Source organism: Harpia harpyja, chromosome 20 (genome assembly GCF_026419915.1).
Source record: "Harpia harpyja isolate bHarHar1 chromosome 20, bHarHar1 primary haplotype, whole genome shotgun sequence".
Taxonomy (NCBI): domain Eukaryota; kingdom Metazoa; phylum Chordata; class Aves; order Accipitriformes; family Accipitridae; genus Harpia; species Harpia harpyja.
Genome location: NC_068959.1, coordinates 7,048,307 through 7,064,361, shown reverse-complemented (window position 1 = coordinate 7,064,361; position 16,055 = coordinate 7,048,307). Strand labels below are relative to the sequence as shown.

At 56.9% G+C, this 16,055-nt stretch overlaps 1 protein-coding gene across 1 annotated transcript; it reads left to right on the top strand.

The window, feature by feature from the left end:
* The first annotated feature begins 8,725 nt into the window (after positions 1-8,725).
* ARSI (arylsulfatase family member I) lies at positions 8,726-14,625 on the top strand. Its single transcript, XM_052816604.1, has 2 exons — positions 8,726-9,540; positions 10,680-14,625. The coding sequence occupies exons 1-2, from the start codon at positions 9,221-9,223 to the stop codon at positions 12,079-12,081; spliced, it is 1,722 nt and encodes a 573-aa protein (XP_052672564.1). The 5' UTR covers positions 8,726-9,220; the 3' UTR covers positions 12,082-14,625.
* The last annotated feature ends 1,430 nt before the right edge of the window (positions 14,626-16,055 follow it).

Genomic DNA, 16,055 nt, shown 5'->3' with positions numbered 1-16,055 from the left:
TTTAAGCCTCCCAACAACCACCCTGTAAGTTATGCCTGCGACTGAGAGCAGAAAACCCTTGATGGTAATGGGTGGGCTTGAAATACGGGGACGGCACTCCAGATCCGGCGTCTGCAGAGCACATTTATCTACTGTCCTTGCGTGCGACAGGAGTCCTGGTGCACATGCTGTGGCTCAGCTCCAGCTCCCAGCACCAGCCTGGGACTTCCAGCCCCTTCCAACCCCTTACCCACATTTTTCCTGCTTGGTGCCCACATTTCCTTGCAGGGTGTCCCAGTGCTGGGTTTGGTGCTTTCTGTTTGGGTAACCGTGTTTCTTTGCTCAGTCTGGTGGTTTTACAGGTGCCTGGTGGGCAGCTGCCTGTGCTGGAGTAAATACAGCTTGCCCTGACCTGTGGCTCTGGGAGGAGGCTGCCTCAGGCCCCTCTGCTTTGAAATGAAGTTATTTCCATGTATCAGTCTCACCCTGCAGAGTTTAGCTGCAAATGCAATGTGCTGCCCCCGAAGAATCACTCCTGGAGTTTTCCATTCGAGTGAAGTACTCCAGTGTGCTCCCCAGTAAATTCAGCTGATGGAAACTGGTTTTTCTTTTTATTATTTTGCTCTGTTTCCCATTCAGGAGGGAAGAATCCTTGCTAGGCAAGAAAGCTCTGGTAGGCTTTGGGCATGACTGACGCAGCAGCACGGTCATCCTGGACATCTTCTCTTCTGGTTTAGGTCCAGAAGTCAGACAGGTCTCTGGGTTTAAAAAAGGACCTTCTGGTTTGACTCATTTTGGGAAGCAATAGCAGCAACAAGGCTGGTGCGTTACAAACCCAGAGCAGAGGAGAACGCGAGCGCTGCGTTCGAAGTTCCATCCCTTCGTATCTTGCTTTCCACCCCGATAAAATGTCTGTGGGCACCCTGGGCCTTCGAAGAAACTTCAAAGCACACCCTCTCCTGTTAGCAGTGAAGGCTGATGAATAATAGAGTGGACCCACCCACTTGTGCTTTAATCTGTCATGTTCTATGGAAATTAAGCCTTTCTCTTACAAGAAGGCAATTTGTGCTCTTGGCATCCTCGGCGAGAAAGAGCTCTCATCTCTCCTGCTGGATTATTGATACCTTTTGTATTAAGTAATGCAATGTCTAATCAGGCTCTTTGCCTATTCTGAACCGCTCCCCCGCCAGCGCTCGACAGAACAGAGACCTTTTGAGACGGTGGGAGTGGGTGCTGCCAGGACCCATGCCCAGGGCTCACTGCTGCCTGCGGAGATGGGGTGGGCAAGGGAGAGCTGTAGGTGCCCGGGTTCTGGCCAGCCACGCTCCCTGCCCTCTTCTTGCTCCAGCGGCTCGGTTGTGGCCAGCCTTGATGCAAAACCCTTTGAAATGCCCCTCCTGAGCTTTCCGCCTTCCTCTTCTGCCAGGATGGAAAACAACCCTTGGTGCTGGGGGAGAAGCAGCCCCTCCACGCCAGCCCCCCGGGTGCTAAGGAAAACACCTCCCCGGGTAAACAGGCAGCCGTTTGCCCTAGCAGTTTACAGGTGCGAGCCCGGCTGGCGCGGGCAGGTGTGTTTTCCTTGCGCTGAACCGGGGTTATAAACAAGCAGGGTGCTCAGGCCATCCTGCCCTGCCCTACTGTGAGCTCCCTCAGCAAGAAAGGGCTCCTTGTCTGGGGCAAGCACCCGAGCCAAGCTGGGGAGTGCCGGGCTTCATCCTCATCATCCTCCTCCTCCTCCTCCATGCCTTGGCTTGGGGTGGTGGGCAGAGCTCTGGGCAGGCATCCTGCCCACCGGCCGTCGCATCTCCTGCCAGCCAAAACCCACTGGCTGCCTTTGAAGAGGTTGCACCTGAAAGGGGAGATGGAAGCTAAGGGCAGACAGGAGCCAGGAGGCTGCCCAGCCCTGGGGAGTGGGTGGCTGGTCCCCTGCTGTGCTGTGGCTTGGGAGGGGAGCCAGGACCCCGGCGGGGTCTTCGGAGGAGGTAGAGGGGCTGGGGTTGCTCCCATGGACCCAGGAGCGTGCCGGGTCCCTGGGAACCTGCCTGCCATGGCTGTTCCTTGGAAGAAAGCAGCCTTCCTGGGGACAGCGATGGTGCTTGTCTCGTGGTGAGAGGGGAACAGCCCTTGCCTGTCCGGGGGCTTTACCGATGGCGCCGGGGTGCAGCCCGGTCTGGCTATGGGATGGAGGGATGTTTGCCAGGCGGGTGCTGGGAAGAATTGCTCTTTCTTCCTCAGCCTGGGTGAGGCTGGAGGTGATGCCAGTATCTTGCATACTTTGAGGATTGAGGAGTTTCTGTGTATCCCATCATAAATCGTGTCAGGAATGAAGGTGGGGGAGTCCAAAATCAATAGGCTGGGGAAGCCAATGTCAGGGTCACACGGCAGCTCTGCCAGAAACCAGCTATGCTAAATGCTTAAATCCTTCCTTCCGCCGCCTTGGGACCTTCTCTGCTTCAAAGAGAGACCTTGGAGGCCAGTGAACCACTGACTCTTTTTTTATACTTTTTTTTTAGCAAAGGTCGGTCCTTCTGGAAGGGGTGTGTGTGTGTGTGTGTGTGTGTTGGGGGCAGAGCAGTGTTCAGCCCAGGAGCATGAACCATGAGAGCCTGATGGGACTGGGCACAAACCCACCCACCCAGTGTGCTCTCTAGATTTCCATCAAATGCTGCCGCACACAGGCAGGTTCCTCGCCTCCAGCCCGTCCCGTGTGTGAAGCCAGACTCGAGTTGTTTCCCCTGACATCCTCCCCGAATCCTGTGGGGATCCACTTCCCAATCCATCCCTGGTTCACATCAACCGGGAACTCTCCAGCCAGACTGCCAGCCATCACGCGAGCCCCAGGGCTCTGCTGGGAAGCTGCAGCGGGGAGCGCCTCGCTTCCAGGGGGGGCTGGATTTTGGGCTTGGGAAGGGGGGGCAGGATGAGGAGGGAGAGCACCCAGGCGATGCGGAAAGCTTGCCATAAGGCATGGGAAGAAAGGAGCGGTGCCAAACCCATGGGCTCCTCTCCAGCTCTTCAAAGCAAGCACGCCAGTCGTTAGAGAGAGGAGAGGAGAAGGCGGCGAGCTGCAGTTTCCCGGGAGGTGGGGAAAGGCAAGGGGAGGAATATTATATGAAGGAAGGGGAGCTGATGGACTGAAGTCTCCTGAATGAAGGGGAAGGAAGAAAACAAACGTGAGCAGGAAGGCATAGGAGTCATTTCACAGGAGGATTTGCAGAATCATTGAGATGTATCATCACTGACCAAAAACGGAAGAAAAATTCCTTAGCCTAAGAGACGAACTGCTCTTATTTAGGGCTTTCATTTCGTATTTTGCTAGTGCTGGGCAACCGGGAGAGGAGGAAGGGGAGCAGCAGTGTTTTGATCGGGAACAAACCCTGGCCAAGCCCAACATGTGTTGTTAGAGGCTATGGTTTACATTAGAAAAGACTCTTAATATTGTGCTACGTCTTCTAAGTGCGTTTTGATGATGATGATTATTTTCAACTGCGCAAATGGCATGAAATACGGGCAGGGTATTGAAAAAAAAGGCCGTTTGGCTCCAAGAACAACATCCACCAGTGCTGATGAGCCCTTGTCAGAGGGACAGCTGATGCTCTCCTCTCTGCCCCCATAACACGCTACCCCCCATGGCTTTGGCATCCTACGTCATGGCTGCTGCTGCAACATTCCTTGTTCCTTTAACGATGATGAGGGTTGCATAAGCAGGAACTGATGCAGATTTGCTGTTTTCTCCTCCCCTGGCTCCAGCTTCCAGAGAGCAAATTATGGTGTGTTCAAAAACCTCCAAGTTCCCCCAAACCAAGCCCCATCCCTGTAATCTGGTCAAGGTCTTACCGCAGCGGTTGCAGCTAGAAAATCGGCTTCTATCCGCAGGATCCATGTGGCTGGAGGCAGGGAGATGCTAGGCTTGGGGTGGGCAAAATGAGGTCCTGGAGTGGGAAAATGGGATTTTGGGGGCTGGTGGGGAGGAGACAGGTCCTGGCCAAGGGCATGATGGCCAGGACCTCTTGGAAGCTCCCAAAGTCAATGGAGAGGCATTCGCCTCCAGCCTCATCCTCTGCCAAGCTTGGGACTGGCGATGCCTCCAGCCTCCTTCCTTCCCCACAAATTGCTTGGCCGCCCCCTCCTCTCAGCCTTTTTTTACCCCTTCTAGACAAAACAACAAGCTCTCTCCATCCCTGGGACTGCTCCCTTCTTTTCCAGACTTGCCTAGGCTCTTTCATCATGCCAATAAAAAAGTAAATGCATCACACGTTGGCCGGGGAGAGCGGAAACCCTTAAACATCTAAGAGGCGAGAGCAACGCGCTGTGTTTTTTCAAGGCCGGGCTCGGCTCCCCGATGCCCTGTTAGGTCAAATGTCTTGCTCTGAAGAAGGAGAGAGGGGACTTATTAAAAACCTTTCATATTTTTTATTTTTAAGGTCCCGTTTCGGCAGGCCGGAGGCCGAGGCGTGAGCGGGGCTGCCGAAGGGGGAAGGGCACCAAGCCGACGGCGTGCAAACAGATTGTGCAATATTTGCCTTGCACAGAGCTCCCATTGTAAAGCCTGGGAGTTCTGCTTTCAATAATTCCCCTGCCATAATGCCCCATTGATGGTGAGAGAAAGGCAGTATTGAGGGCTGAAGGGGCTCTGGCCCCGGGAAGGGTTAAAAAATAAAGAAAAGGGGAAAAAAAAAAAAGATTTGAGGCTTAGTTTTAAACTTTGCTGTGTGGCCCTCGTGGCAGATCGCAGGCGCTGAGAAATATGCGGAGCCTGTTTGCATAACCCCGTTTGCAGTGAGCGTTTTCAGAGCCAAAACGCAAGTGCGGCCGGAGCCGGGGGGCGGTGGGGAGAAAAAAGCAGGAAGGGCTGTGATTATTTTCATTCTTGCCCCAGGCCACATAAAATTAATAAAAAATAATTAAAAAAAAAGAGGTAATATTTAAATATTTGGTTAGAGAACCAGCTGTGCAAATGCAAGGAGCTGTGCCAGCTGCAGGGACATGGAGGGACCTGGCCCAGACACTGGTCAGGGTTTGCTGCCTCGCAGGTCATGCCACTGGGCTGAAAAACACCAAAATGGAGCATATCGGACTTTGGCTGATGGCTTTACCCTGGCTGCTGCATGATTTCTCAGCACTGGGGGCTTGGTCCCAGCTGGAAAGGGTCTGCAGGCGTGTGGAAGTGCTGGGCTGGGGTGCGGGTGGGTGATGCTCTGGGTTGGGGAAGCTCGGTTGGGGTGCGGGTGGGTGATGCTCTGTCCACAGAGCCACTGCTGGCCCCGTAGCCAGCACCCAGCTCACCCGATGGGGCTCCCCATCACCTTGAACTGGTAAAACCACCGCGGATCAGGCTGGGAGGGAGATTCAGCATGTTTTGTCACAGCGGTCGATGTGACGGGGAGGAGCGGGGCTGTCCTTGCCTGGGCGGATGCAGGACCGAAGCAGGCAGGGTCCGCCGGCTGGCTCAGCATCCACGGCCAGGCCGGCTGCCAGGGGAAACCTCCCCGTTGTGCAACGTGCTGGAGCTCTCCATGGAAGCTCCTGGCTCTTGAGACATCTTTGAGTGAGGCTGGACGAGTGACTGCCTTGAATTAAGAGCGGTTGGGGGGGGTGACTGCAGGCCCTGAGTACTTTTTCCATCCCTAGACCTTGTGATGCATTAATCACCCTCAGAGCAGCCGGCTTAAATCGTGCTGACCCTGAAACTCCAGAGTTGTCATTTCTTCCTCTTCCTCCTCCTTCCTCCCAGCCGCTCCCACCTCCTGCCCCCCCGTCAGATGATTTCAGTGGGGCTGGTTTGAGGGTCCCATTGCACCCCATTTCTCCTGGGATCTAGAGCAGTTTCCCCATACCCCTTGCTGCTTTTCACCTTTTTATCAATTCTTGGAGGAGAACCCAGGCTGTGCATCCCCCTTCCCCGGGAGATATTCGTGTGCTGCTGGGACCCAGCCAGCTGTCCCCAGACCTTCAAAGCAGGGTCACTGCCAACAAATTCACTATTTATTCACCCTTTGGCTCTTGGAAAAGCTCCCTGAGCTGAGTTAACCCCGCTGTTTCCTCCCCAGACCTGGGGCCAGCTCAGACTCGCCACTGATTTCCCTGAGCCAGCTGCCCTGGCCAGGCACAGAAGGTCCCCTCTCCGTGCCAGCATGTGCCCACGTCTCTGCTGTTGGTTCCTTCCCTCCTTTCAACCGTCTGAGCTCTGGCCATCGACAGCAAATTAAATTCAGGGCAACTCTCCGAACCTGTGCTTCCTCTGCTGAAGGCGTGAGCAGGATGCGACCCACCAAGTGGCTGCAGAAGCCGCTGCAGCAGCAAATCCATGCACTCGGGAAGTGCTTGGCTCTGCTCTTGCTCCTCGGAGGTGGGCTCCAGGCCCATTCCTGCAGCCGGCACATCCCTTCTTCTGCCCCCTCCTGCACCTCCCTCCCTGCTCAATCCTCCAGCTCCAAACAAGACGCAGTTTATCAGTGGTCTGTGCTGCCTTCAACACACTTTCTTTGCTGCATCTCAGGCCCCACATCTCCAGTTTCCTCTCTAATCTGTAATATTCACCCAAACTGACTATTATTTGTTATTTGGAAAGAGCTGTGATTATAATCCGTGGTGATAACTCTGTCTCTGGTCCGGGGTGTGCATGGAGCCATGTGTACGGGGCCACAGGTCAAAAAGCGAGTGGACAGGGTACTCCAGGGCATGGTTTAGGGGGCATGGTTAATGGTTGGACTTGATGATCTTGAAGGTCTTTTCCAACCGAAATGATTCTATGATTCTATGATTCTATGCTCGGGGAACCCTGCAGCCCCAGATAGCTCAAGGGGGGCACAGAGACGTCTGCCCAGGCTGCAGGTGTCCATCGGGAACAGTGGAGGAGCACACAGGACCCAGGAGTTGGGGGTCCTGAACTACCCACCACCTCTATTCCCCTTCAGTCAGGTCCAGATTTTTCCAAGAGGAGGGAATTGTTCAAAGCTAAAGATGTCAGGGGAGAAAAGGGAGACATGCCGGAGGCAGGTGAGTGATGGGAAGGAGTGAGGGAAAGGGAGAAGAGGAGCGGGCAGAAGAAATGAGTGATGAACCCCCAGGGATTAATCAAACCTCACTGAAGGGCTCGACCCAGCCCTGCCACACTTCTTTGAGCGAGCAAGGGTTTCCACCAGCAGAGAAGGGTGCAGAAAACAGCTATCCATGCCTGCCTACCACTCCTGTCCCCCTGCAACCCTCCCTGTGCTCCCGTAACCCCCCGGAGCCCCAGCTGAAACAGGCTCTCTGCCTCTCCCCGTCCCTGTCCTTGTCCTTGTCTCCTCCGCCTGTGTCTAAAGCCAGGAGGGAGAAGCCCACCTTCCCTTTGCCTTTCCTGGGAGTCACCCTTGTCCCTGGGAGCAGGCAGCCTTGTGGTCCCTCCTGCCCACTCCTCCACAGTGCCTGAGGTCCCATGGGGCAGGACAGTGTGGGGCAGTGGGGAGATGTGGGGCACGGGGGGGCTGGAGGTGTCAGGGGAAGGGCAGAGAGCGTGGGGGGAGTCCAGGGAGGGGACCCAGAGGAGGCGACCCAGGAGAGGGGACACGGAGGGGACCTGGAGGAGGGAAGCCTGGGCTTGGGGACAAGGGGGGAGGCCCAGGGTAGGGGGCCGGGAGCCATCTGGCTCCGCTGCTCCTCTGAGCCAGCCCTTGCCGAAGCGCAGGCAGAGCCTTCCCAAAGCCCCCAGCGAGCCCCCGCCGCTGCAGCCCCGCGGTCCTAAAGGCAGGCAGGGTGCGTGGGCTGGGGGGGGGCTGTGTTGGGGTGCCCTGTGTGTTGGGACCCCTCGGGTCCCCATCGGTACGGTGCGAGCAGCCACAGGGCTCAGCTCCCGGCTCTTCTAGGGGCGGGTGAACATGGGTGGGTTTGTGCTACCAAAATTCCCCCTTCCTGGGCCAAGTCCTGCCCTAGGGAAAGTCGAGGGGGTGAGATGCATGGCAGGCATGATGGCTTCCTGATGCCTGATGAATGCTGGCCCTGCGAAAGGAGTTACACAGGAGCATCGCTCATCTCTCCCAAAAGCTCCCCTGAAGCATCAGGGCACCGACCTGGCCCCTTGTCCCTGTACCCCAAGTTCAGCCCAGTACCCCTGCATTGGCCGAGGTCTCTAGTTCACACCAAACCTTGCCCCTGGCTGGCTGTGGCCATGGCCAGTACAAATGCCCCCTCTCTGCCTCAGTTTCCCCGCTTGGAAAATGGGTGCAGCAGAACCCACCCCACTCTGTAGTGCTCTGCATGCCCCTGGGTGATTTTATTCAACACTGGGGGTGTCCCAACAAGTTTTTGCAGCTTCCCCTTGCCCAGGATTTATTTGGATGGTGATTCTGGCAGCGCGAGCAACTGGCCCCAGCAACCCCCCCCCAGGGACCCAGCCCTTCCTACTGCCCTCCCTGGCTGGATGCTGGGGGGGCTTCAGCTGAGCATCCCACCAGGGCCCTGGCCCACATGTCACACATCTCGGGGCAAGGGGGGAGGAAAGCATCAGCGGCTCAGGGAACGCCACGCTTAGGACCCTGCATGCTCTGGGGCTTCCTAGCTTTTTCCTGGAGCTGCTGAGCTGGGAGGGGCCGAGCCTGAGGCTCCCCATAAACCTGGCGGCTTAGCCCACGTCCCAGGCAGATGTTGGGACTCTCTGCCTTGGAGCGGAGGGTGGGAAAAGGAGAGGGCGGCTCTTCCCCGGAGAGTGAGGAGGGGAGCTCAACACCCCTGGGCTTGAACTTTAGCACCCTCTTCCGCAGGAGTTTAAAGAAAAGGATCATCGTATCCCGAGTGAGCCATCTGGATAGCCAGGCAGGCGCAGGGCTGGAGCGGAGGAGAAGCCAGCTACTTTCTCCGGTGAGGTTTTTATGGGGTTCTTCATAAAGAAATAACACTGGCGAGAAAACGCCAAGAAGCCAGGGAGTGTTCCTAGCGCTCAGGACGCTTGGTGAGCGGCTCTGGAGCTGCCGTTAATCACTGCGAGGAGCCCGTCCTGCCGTGCAGATGTGTTTGATTGGAGCGGCGTGAGGGTTATTTTCTTTTGACTGAAGGCAGCCCAGCCCTGGCGGATTAAGCTCTTTGTGTGCGCGCGAGTGTGCCTTCATGGGAGCTGCTCCCGCAAAACTGGCTGCAGGGGTTTTGGGGATCATCCCCTAGGTCGGGGGACTCTCCTGGAGGAGGGGGAGACCTCCTGTTTCCGTGGCTCTGAGATGATGCCGGGACAGTAGCTCCCTTTACAGGCAGCACAGTGTGCTCCGGGATGGCCGTCTATGCCCTCACGGGCTTCTCGCTCGTCAGCCTGCTCAGCTTTGGCTATTTATCCTGGGACTGGATGAAGCCCAGTTTGGTGGCCGACGTGGCCACGGACCCCATGGAGAAATCGCTGCCTCCCGCCTTCACCAGGCCACCCCACATCATCTTCATTCTGACCGATGACCAGGGCTACCATGACGTCGGGTATCATGGCTCAGATATCCAGACGCCAACGCTGGACAGGCTGGCAGCAGAGGGTGTTAAGCTGGAGAACTACTACATCCAACCCATCTGCACCCCGTCCCGGAGCCAGCTGATAACCGGCAGGTAAGCCAGTGCCTGCTTACACCCCACTCGTGTCCCCACTTCCATCCCTTCCTTAGCTCTGTGGGGCTTAACCCCAGCTTGTCACGAGACAGATGCCCTTGTATATTGGCAGATGATGGAGATCCTCCAGAGAAAGGTATCTTGCTGGCTTTCTCTAGAAGGCTCCCTGGGTAAATGGTTGATTTTCACATGAGATAAATCGTGGCACATGGTAATGCCCAAAATGCAGATGCCATTGGGTAACAGACGTCACTTTGGGAGAGGGTGGTCTTTGGCGAAGAGCTGTGTCCCCAGGGCATTCCCATGTTGCTGTCACACTGGCCCTTGGGGATCTGCTGCTGGGCTGTGGGGTCGAAGGATCATTCTCACCTGCATCTACAAGTCCCTTGGACTGTGCTTTTCCTACTTGTGTGTTCAGTGCTGCACTGGCCAGGGCAGGCTGGATGCTGGTCCATCACACTCTTCCATGGAGGCACAGCCAGATCTCCCCTGATCCTGGGCCCTTCTGCCTCCTGGGACAGATGGGGCTTTCCCTGGAGCAGGGCTGGGAGGTCAGCACTCACCATAGGAGGCAGATTCCATCAGATCGTCTCCTGCTGAGGAGTGAGCCCCAGGGATGTGCCTATGGATGTGGTCACCTACTGCCTGGGGGTGGTGGAGCCCACCGGGGTCTGGGCAAAGGCCTCTCTTCTCTCCTGGTGGCTCTAGAGGGATCCAGGCATCTCCAGGGTGTGCAAAGCAGGAGAGGACAGGGATGTGTGGGCACCCAGGTGGGGCACTGCCAACCCCTAGGGATCAGTACACAACTCTTGCTAGTGCTGCCCAGCCCTGGCAGAGCCCAGCCAGCTCCCCTGGGCTGGCAGCAGCAGGGCCAGCTGCTGGTGGCATCCAGGGAGAGCAGCCCAGTGTGCTTTTGAGATGTCTGCTGAGCCCCCTCTCTTTTTTTTTTTTTTTGCATCTGCTTTTGATACTTTTGGATGGATGAGGAGCTCCCTGTCTCTGGCATGGAGCTTGCTCCATGGGTTTGCGTTGGGTGACATGGAGAGCTGCATGCATTTGGGGTCTCCGGTACATAAAGTGCCACCATGTCCCCACCCAGCGCTGCTCCCCATTGATTCTTCTTGTCTTTTCCCCGGCAGGTACCAGATCCACACAGGGCTGCAGCACTCCATCATCCGCCCTCGGCAGCCCAACTGCCTGCCCCTCGACCAGGTCACCCTGCCCCAGAAGCTGCAGGAAGCCGGTTACTCCACGCACATGGTGGGCAAGTGGCACCTTGGCTTCTACAAGAAGGAGTGCCTGCCCACCCGTCGGGGCTTCGACACCTTCCTGGGCTCCCTGACGGGCAACGTGGACTACTACACCTATGACAACTGCGACGGGCCAGGCGTCTGCGGCTACGACCTGCACGAAGGGGAGGACGTGGCTTGGGATCAGAGCGGGAAGTACTCCACTTTCCTCTACGCCCAGCGCGTCAGCAAGATCCTGGCATCCCACAGCCCCAAGGAGCCCATCTTCATCTACGTGGCCTTCCAAGCGGTCCACACACCTCTGCAGTCGCCCAAGGAGTACATCTACCGCTACCGCTCCATGGGCAACGTCGCTCGCCGCAAGTACGCCGCCATGGTAACGTGCATGGACGAGGCGGTGAAGAACATCACCTGGGCCCTCAAGAAGTACGGTTATTACGACAACAGCGTGATCGTATTCTCCACCGACAACGGTGGGCAGACCTTCTCCGGGGGAAGCAACTGGCCGTTACGGGGCCGCAAAGGGACGTACTGGGAAGGGGGAGTCCGTGGCATCGGTTTTGTCCACAGTCCCCTGATCAAGCGCAAGCGCCGGACCAGCTGGGCACTGGTTCACATCACGGACTGGTACCCGACTCTGGTCAGCCTGGCCAGGGGCAACCTGAGCAACGTCCCAGGCTTGGATGGCTATAACGTCTGGCCTGCCATCAGCGAGGGCAAGGAGTCGCCACGAACCGAAATCCTGCACAACATCGACCCCCTATACAACCACGCCAAATACGGCTCCTTGGAGGATGGCTTCGGCATCTGGAACACAGCCGTGCAAGCCTCCATCCGGGTTGGGGAGTGGAAGCTCCTCACTGGTGACCCGGGGTACAGCGACTGGATCCCTCCACAGACCCTGACCAATTTCCCAGGGAGCTGGTGGAACCTGGAGCGTCTCACCGACGGCCTGAGGAAGTCCGTGTGGCTCTTCAACATAACCGCCGACCCCTATGAGCGCTACGACCTCTCAGACCAGCGCCCAGATGTGGTCAGGACCCTCCTGATGAGGTTGGTGCACTACAACCGGACAGCCATCCCGGTGCGGTACCCTGCAGAGAACCCGCGGGCTCACCCGGACTTCAACGGCGGTGCCTGGGGACCTTGGGCCAGCGAGGATGATGCAGAGGAGTGGGAAGGCGGTGGAGAGCCCCTGAAAAGTAGGAACAAGAAGAAGAAGTGCAAGATCTGCAAGCTGCGCTCCTTCTTCCGCAAGCTGAACACGAGGCTTATGTCCAACCGCATCTGACGGGAGACTCCCCCAGCATCGACCCAGCCTGGCCAGGATGAAGCTCTGGACGGCAGTGCCGTGGGGTGGGAGCGAGGGAGAGGGACAGACAGGGAGGCAGCCAGCACCCATTTGCTTTCCCTTGCTCCAGGGTTCACCCCAAAACACCTCTCATCTCTGGCTGGACCGGTGGCGGCAGGGAGGTGGTCCCGGCGGGCGAGGAAGGGTGATGCGGACTGAGCCGTGCTGCTCGGCGGTGGCGTACAAGTCCTCTGAGCTGGGCTGGCCCGCGCACAGCCCCTTCCAAAGAGAGAGACCTTTTTCTCAAGGACTCTGCAGGCAATCGCAAGCTTTAAGTGTTGGCCATTGCAACAGCAGGAGGAAGCGTGGGACCATGGGGCGGTGATGCAGAGGGGCTGGCCAGCCTCGGCGGCTCTGCCTGCAGGTTGTCCCTCATCATTTCCCTGTATATACGTGCTCCCGACTTTCTGCCTGCTGCCAGGCAGCTGCCTTCTTTGCTCTTGCTCTGGGAACTTGAAGGCCTCCCCCAAACCCAAGACCACAATGTTTCCTTATTATACTTCTTTGTGGAAAGATGGATTCCTGGCCATGGATGTCAGACCTGAGACTGCCATGGCTGGACTCAGCCTTGCTACTACAGGGACCTCATGTGGGGTCATGGCTTCTCCTCTCCACTGGCTTGGGGGGACAGGAACAGCCCTGGTGAGAAACTGTGGCCCACGGAGATGTGATTGGATGCACTCAGAGAACAGAAGGTTCTTCACGGTCCCACATGTGGGAGGCAGGTTTGCCCCAAGCTCTGGTGGACTTCACATGGGTCAGCCACCCAGCAGACCCTTTCATCCACAGTTCTGCCTGGCCAGACCCCCCATGTGCATGGCTGTAGGCACCCACGTTCCTCCCCATGCATCCTATGCATCTGACCAGCCAACCACCCCCAGCTGCCCCTTCCCAGTGCTGGGGCTCTCCCCATCCTCACATCCCCACTGCTGAACCCGGGGCAGAAGGAAGATCTCAAGAAGGTCTCCGCAGAGGGTGATGTGCTGCTCTGTAGCTGCAGGACTTTGAAGCCGGGGGGGGGACGACGGAGACGACTCCCGCCTGCCAGCACCGTACCGCATCCCCTCGCCGCAGATGGGCACCGCTTTCCCAGCAGCGCACGCGTAGGGGGGGGAAACACCTCCCCATCATCCGTCTGCCATGGGGAGCCAACCTGTGTGATTGCTGGGGGCCAGGCAGCCCGGGAGCTGGGGCAGCCAGCAAAGTGCAATGCCCCCGCGCCTTCGGCGGGGTGCGAGCGTGCATACGTGCGCTCAGAGGAGAGCTGGCGAGGATGAAAGAGGGTAAATAGCTTTAAAAGCATTTTGGATGCATGGTGCATTTCCATTTACACAATGTGTTTTACATTTCTCCCCACAGGTTTCTCTTGGTGCAGCGTGTGTAGGCGAAGGCCCTGCTGTGAATTTTGAAAATAGTTATTTTTGTCTCTGGAAAATGAGGCCCGTTAGGACTTGTCAGCTCTTGGATGAGCAGTGTGGGCTTTCTTTTTTTTTTTTTTTTCCTCCCCTCTCTCTCTCCCTTGCAAAATAACATTCATTTAAAATCTGTCATTGAAAGATGTGACAATTGGCAACGTGCACGCTGAATACCTTTCAGTGTGCTTTCAAGCCCTGTGTGTGAGAGAGGGACGGGGACGGGAAGAGAATGCAATGACACGTTTGGTTTTTTTTTTTCTTACTCTTAGCTGGATTATTTGGGGGAATTGGGATTTTCTATAGAAACAAAGAAAAAAAAAGCTGACAGCGAGGCAGAATAGAGGAGGCCTCTTCTTGTAGAATTGGGAAGGAGTTTGCAAAGCCAGAGCGTGGCAGTGTGTGTGCCGGTCCCAGCTGCTCCGTGCACACCCATCACGGTGCCATTCCATCGGCTCCCCACATCCCTACGGGCAAGTGCCCTGCAGCAGCATCAAGGACAGGTTTCAGAGGGGGACTCAGCTCCTCCATCAGCCCCATCTCCATCCCCGGCTCTCTTAGCACGTCACTCCATGCGGACCGGTCCCCACGGCATCACCCCGGCCGAGGCGAGCCCTGGGAAGATGCTGCACATCCTCGAACTACCTCAACCGTCCAGCCTGGTCCCCTGGGATGCGCACCACCGGCGTGCCCATCGGCAGCGGGGCTGCGGTGCCAGCTGCCATTTGGCAAAGCCAACCGGTTGCTGAATAAAAAGCAATGTTTCGCTGAAGAACAGGAGGCTGCTGCAGGCTGAGCCAGAGCCGGAGGAGGACAGAGGGTTATGGCTGCAGGGGGCTCGGGCACGAGTCATGGCAAAGGGAGAACCAGTGCTGGAGGGAGCAGGAGAGCGGGGCTGGCCATGGGGCGGCGACAAGGCTCGGGAAATGGCTTTCATTTCCATATTTATATAAACGCATCCAAGTTTAGTCCTTTTTTTTTTTTCTTCAAAAATGGAAATTTCCATGAAAACATGTTAGATTTTTCTCCTTTCAATTTTACTAATATCCCCATGGAAAGGTTCGTCTGGTCTTGCTTCATTTCCAGTTTCTGATCTGCTGGGCTGAAGCTGGGTTCGCGCAGTCAGCCTAGCCATAGCGTTGGATCTACGTTCTTTTTTTTCTTTTTTTAATTAAAAAAAAGTTGCATTCCGAATTTTTACAAAAAGAAAGAGTTGAAGGAAAGTCTCTGTCCCCAAAAACAAAGAGGAAAAGTAGGTGGGAGTCTCTCCGGGTGCTTTGAGAGTACAGACCCTCCAACCTGAGGAGAGCAGTTGTCCTTCACTGCTGTTTCCAGTCCCGCTGTATCTGCACATTGGGCTGGGAAGGTGCAGGTGGTGGCTGCTGCATGGGATCCCTGTCCCACCACTGCTCATTAATGGTCTCGGTGGGGAAAAATGCAGCAATGTGCCAAAATCCCGTGTTCTCACACAGTTCAAGCCCCTTGGGAGTGCCTGTGCGCTCTGGTTGCCAAGGGGTTAATGGAGCTGGTGAGATGCTCAGGTGGTGGAGCTCCCTGCCCGGCCCTGATGCTGCACCCAGATGTGTTTGCACCCAGACTGAGCGCTCCCCTCCTTCCCAACCACGCTTCAAAGAGCCGTGCAAGCCCAAGGCTCCTCCAAACCCCGGGCAGGAGCTGGGTGCAGGATGGGGCCCTGCGGAGGGGATGGGGCGGGGGGATGCATCTGGGGCCATCGGGGCTCTGGGCTGGGAGGAGGTGAGAGCGGGGTGGGATGGAGGGGTAGCGTCTGCCCCACCTCCGTTGGGATGGACTGCTGCCTCCACCCTGCTGGCTGGAGGGAGTTGGGATGGGGATGGGATGGGGATGGATGGAGTTGGGATGCGTTGGAGATGGGGAGGGGGATAGGATGAGGATGGGATGGGGATGGCGATGGGTCAGGCAGGATTGGGGGTACCTCAGAGCCTCTCCAGCCCTACGGGCATTTTCCACCTGAGAGAGGGAAGGGAAGAAGCCCAGTGGCAGGAAAGGAGATGGACATCTCCACAAACTGCTGTGGTGGGAGGGCGGCAGGGCACTCTGGGCACCTCATGCTGGGGAGAGGGTGCTCTAGATCAGGGGCTGTATCTCATGCCAGGCAGTCGCATCCTTTCTCCTTCCAGGGGTCCAAGGACATGTGGTTTTGCAGAGGTTTCTCCCCACGCAGACCCAGCACACAATGGCCCCGGGGAGCCGTGTGGTACCTGCTGGGAGTCCCCAGGTATCCACGGCCATGTCTGCAGGAGGATACCTGCCCACGGACCCTGGTGTCAGGGATAGGGTGGCCCTGGGGACCAAAAGCAGTCTCATGTGGCCACAGAAGCAAGTGCTGGGGCCCGCAGGGACAGGGCACATTTGCAAACACAACCCTAAATGTAAATCAGCTCTCCTTACCATGGTATTTATAATCTTTATCTAAAAATAACCCCAAATTCAGCTTCCTAGAGGACAGCAACTGAGCATCCC

What these genes read in the sequence shown, in the direction of transcription:
- ARSI (XM_052816604.1), top strand. Translation starts at nt 9,221, where the DNA reads ATGGCCGTCTATGCCCTCACGGGCTTCTCGCTCGTCAGCCTGCTCAGC. An exon ending in AGCCAGCTGATAACCGGCAG is followed by an intron (nt 9,541 to 10,679) that starts GTAAGCCAGTGC and finishes TTTCCCCGGCAG; the next exon opens with GTACCAGATCCACACAGGGC.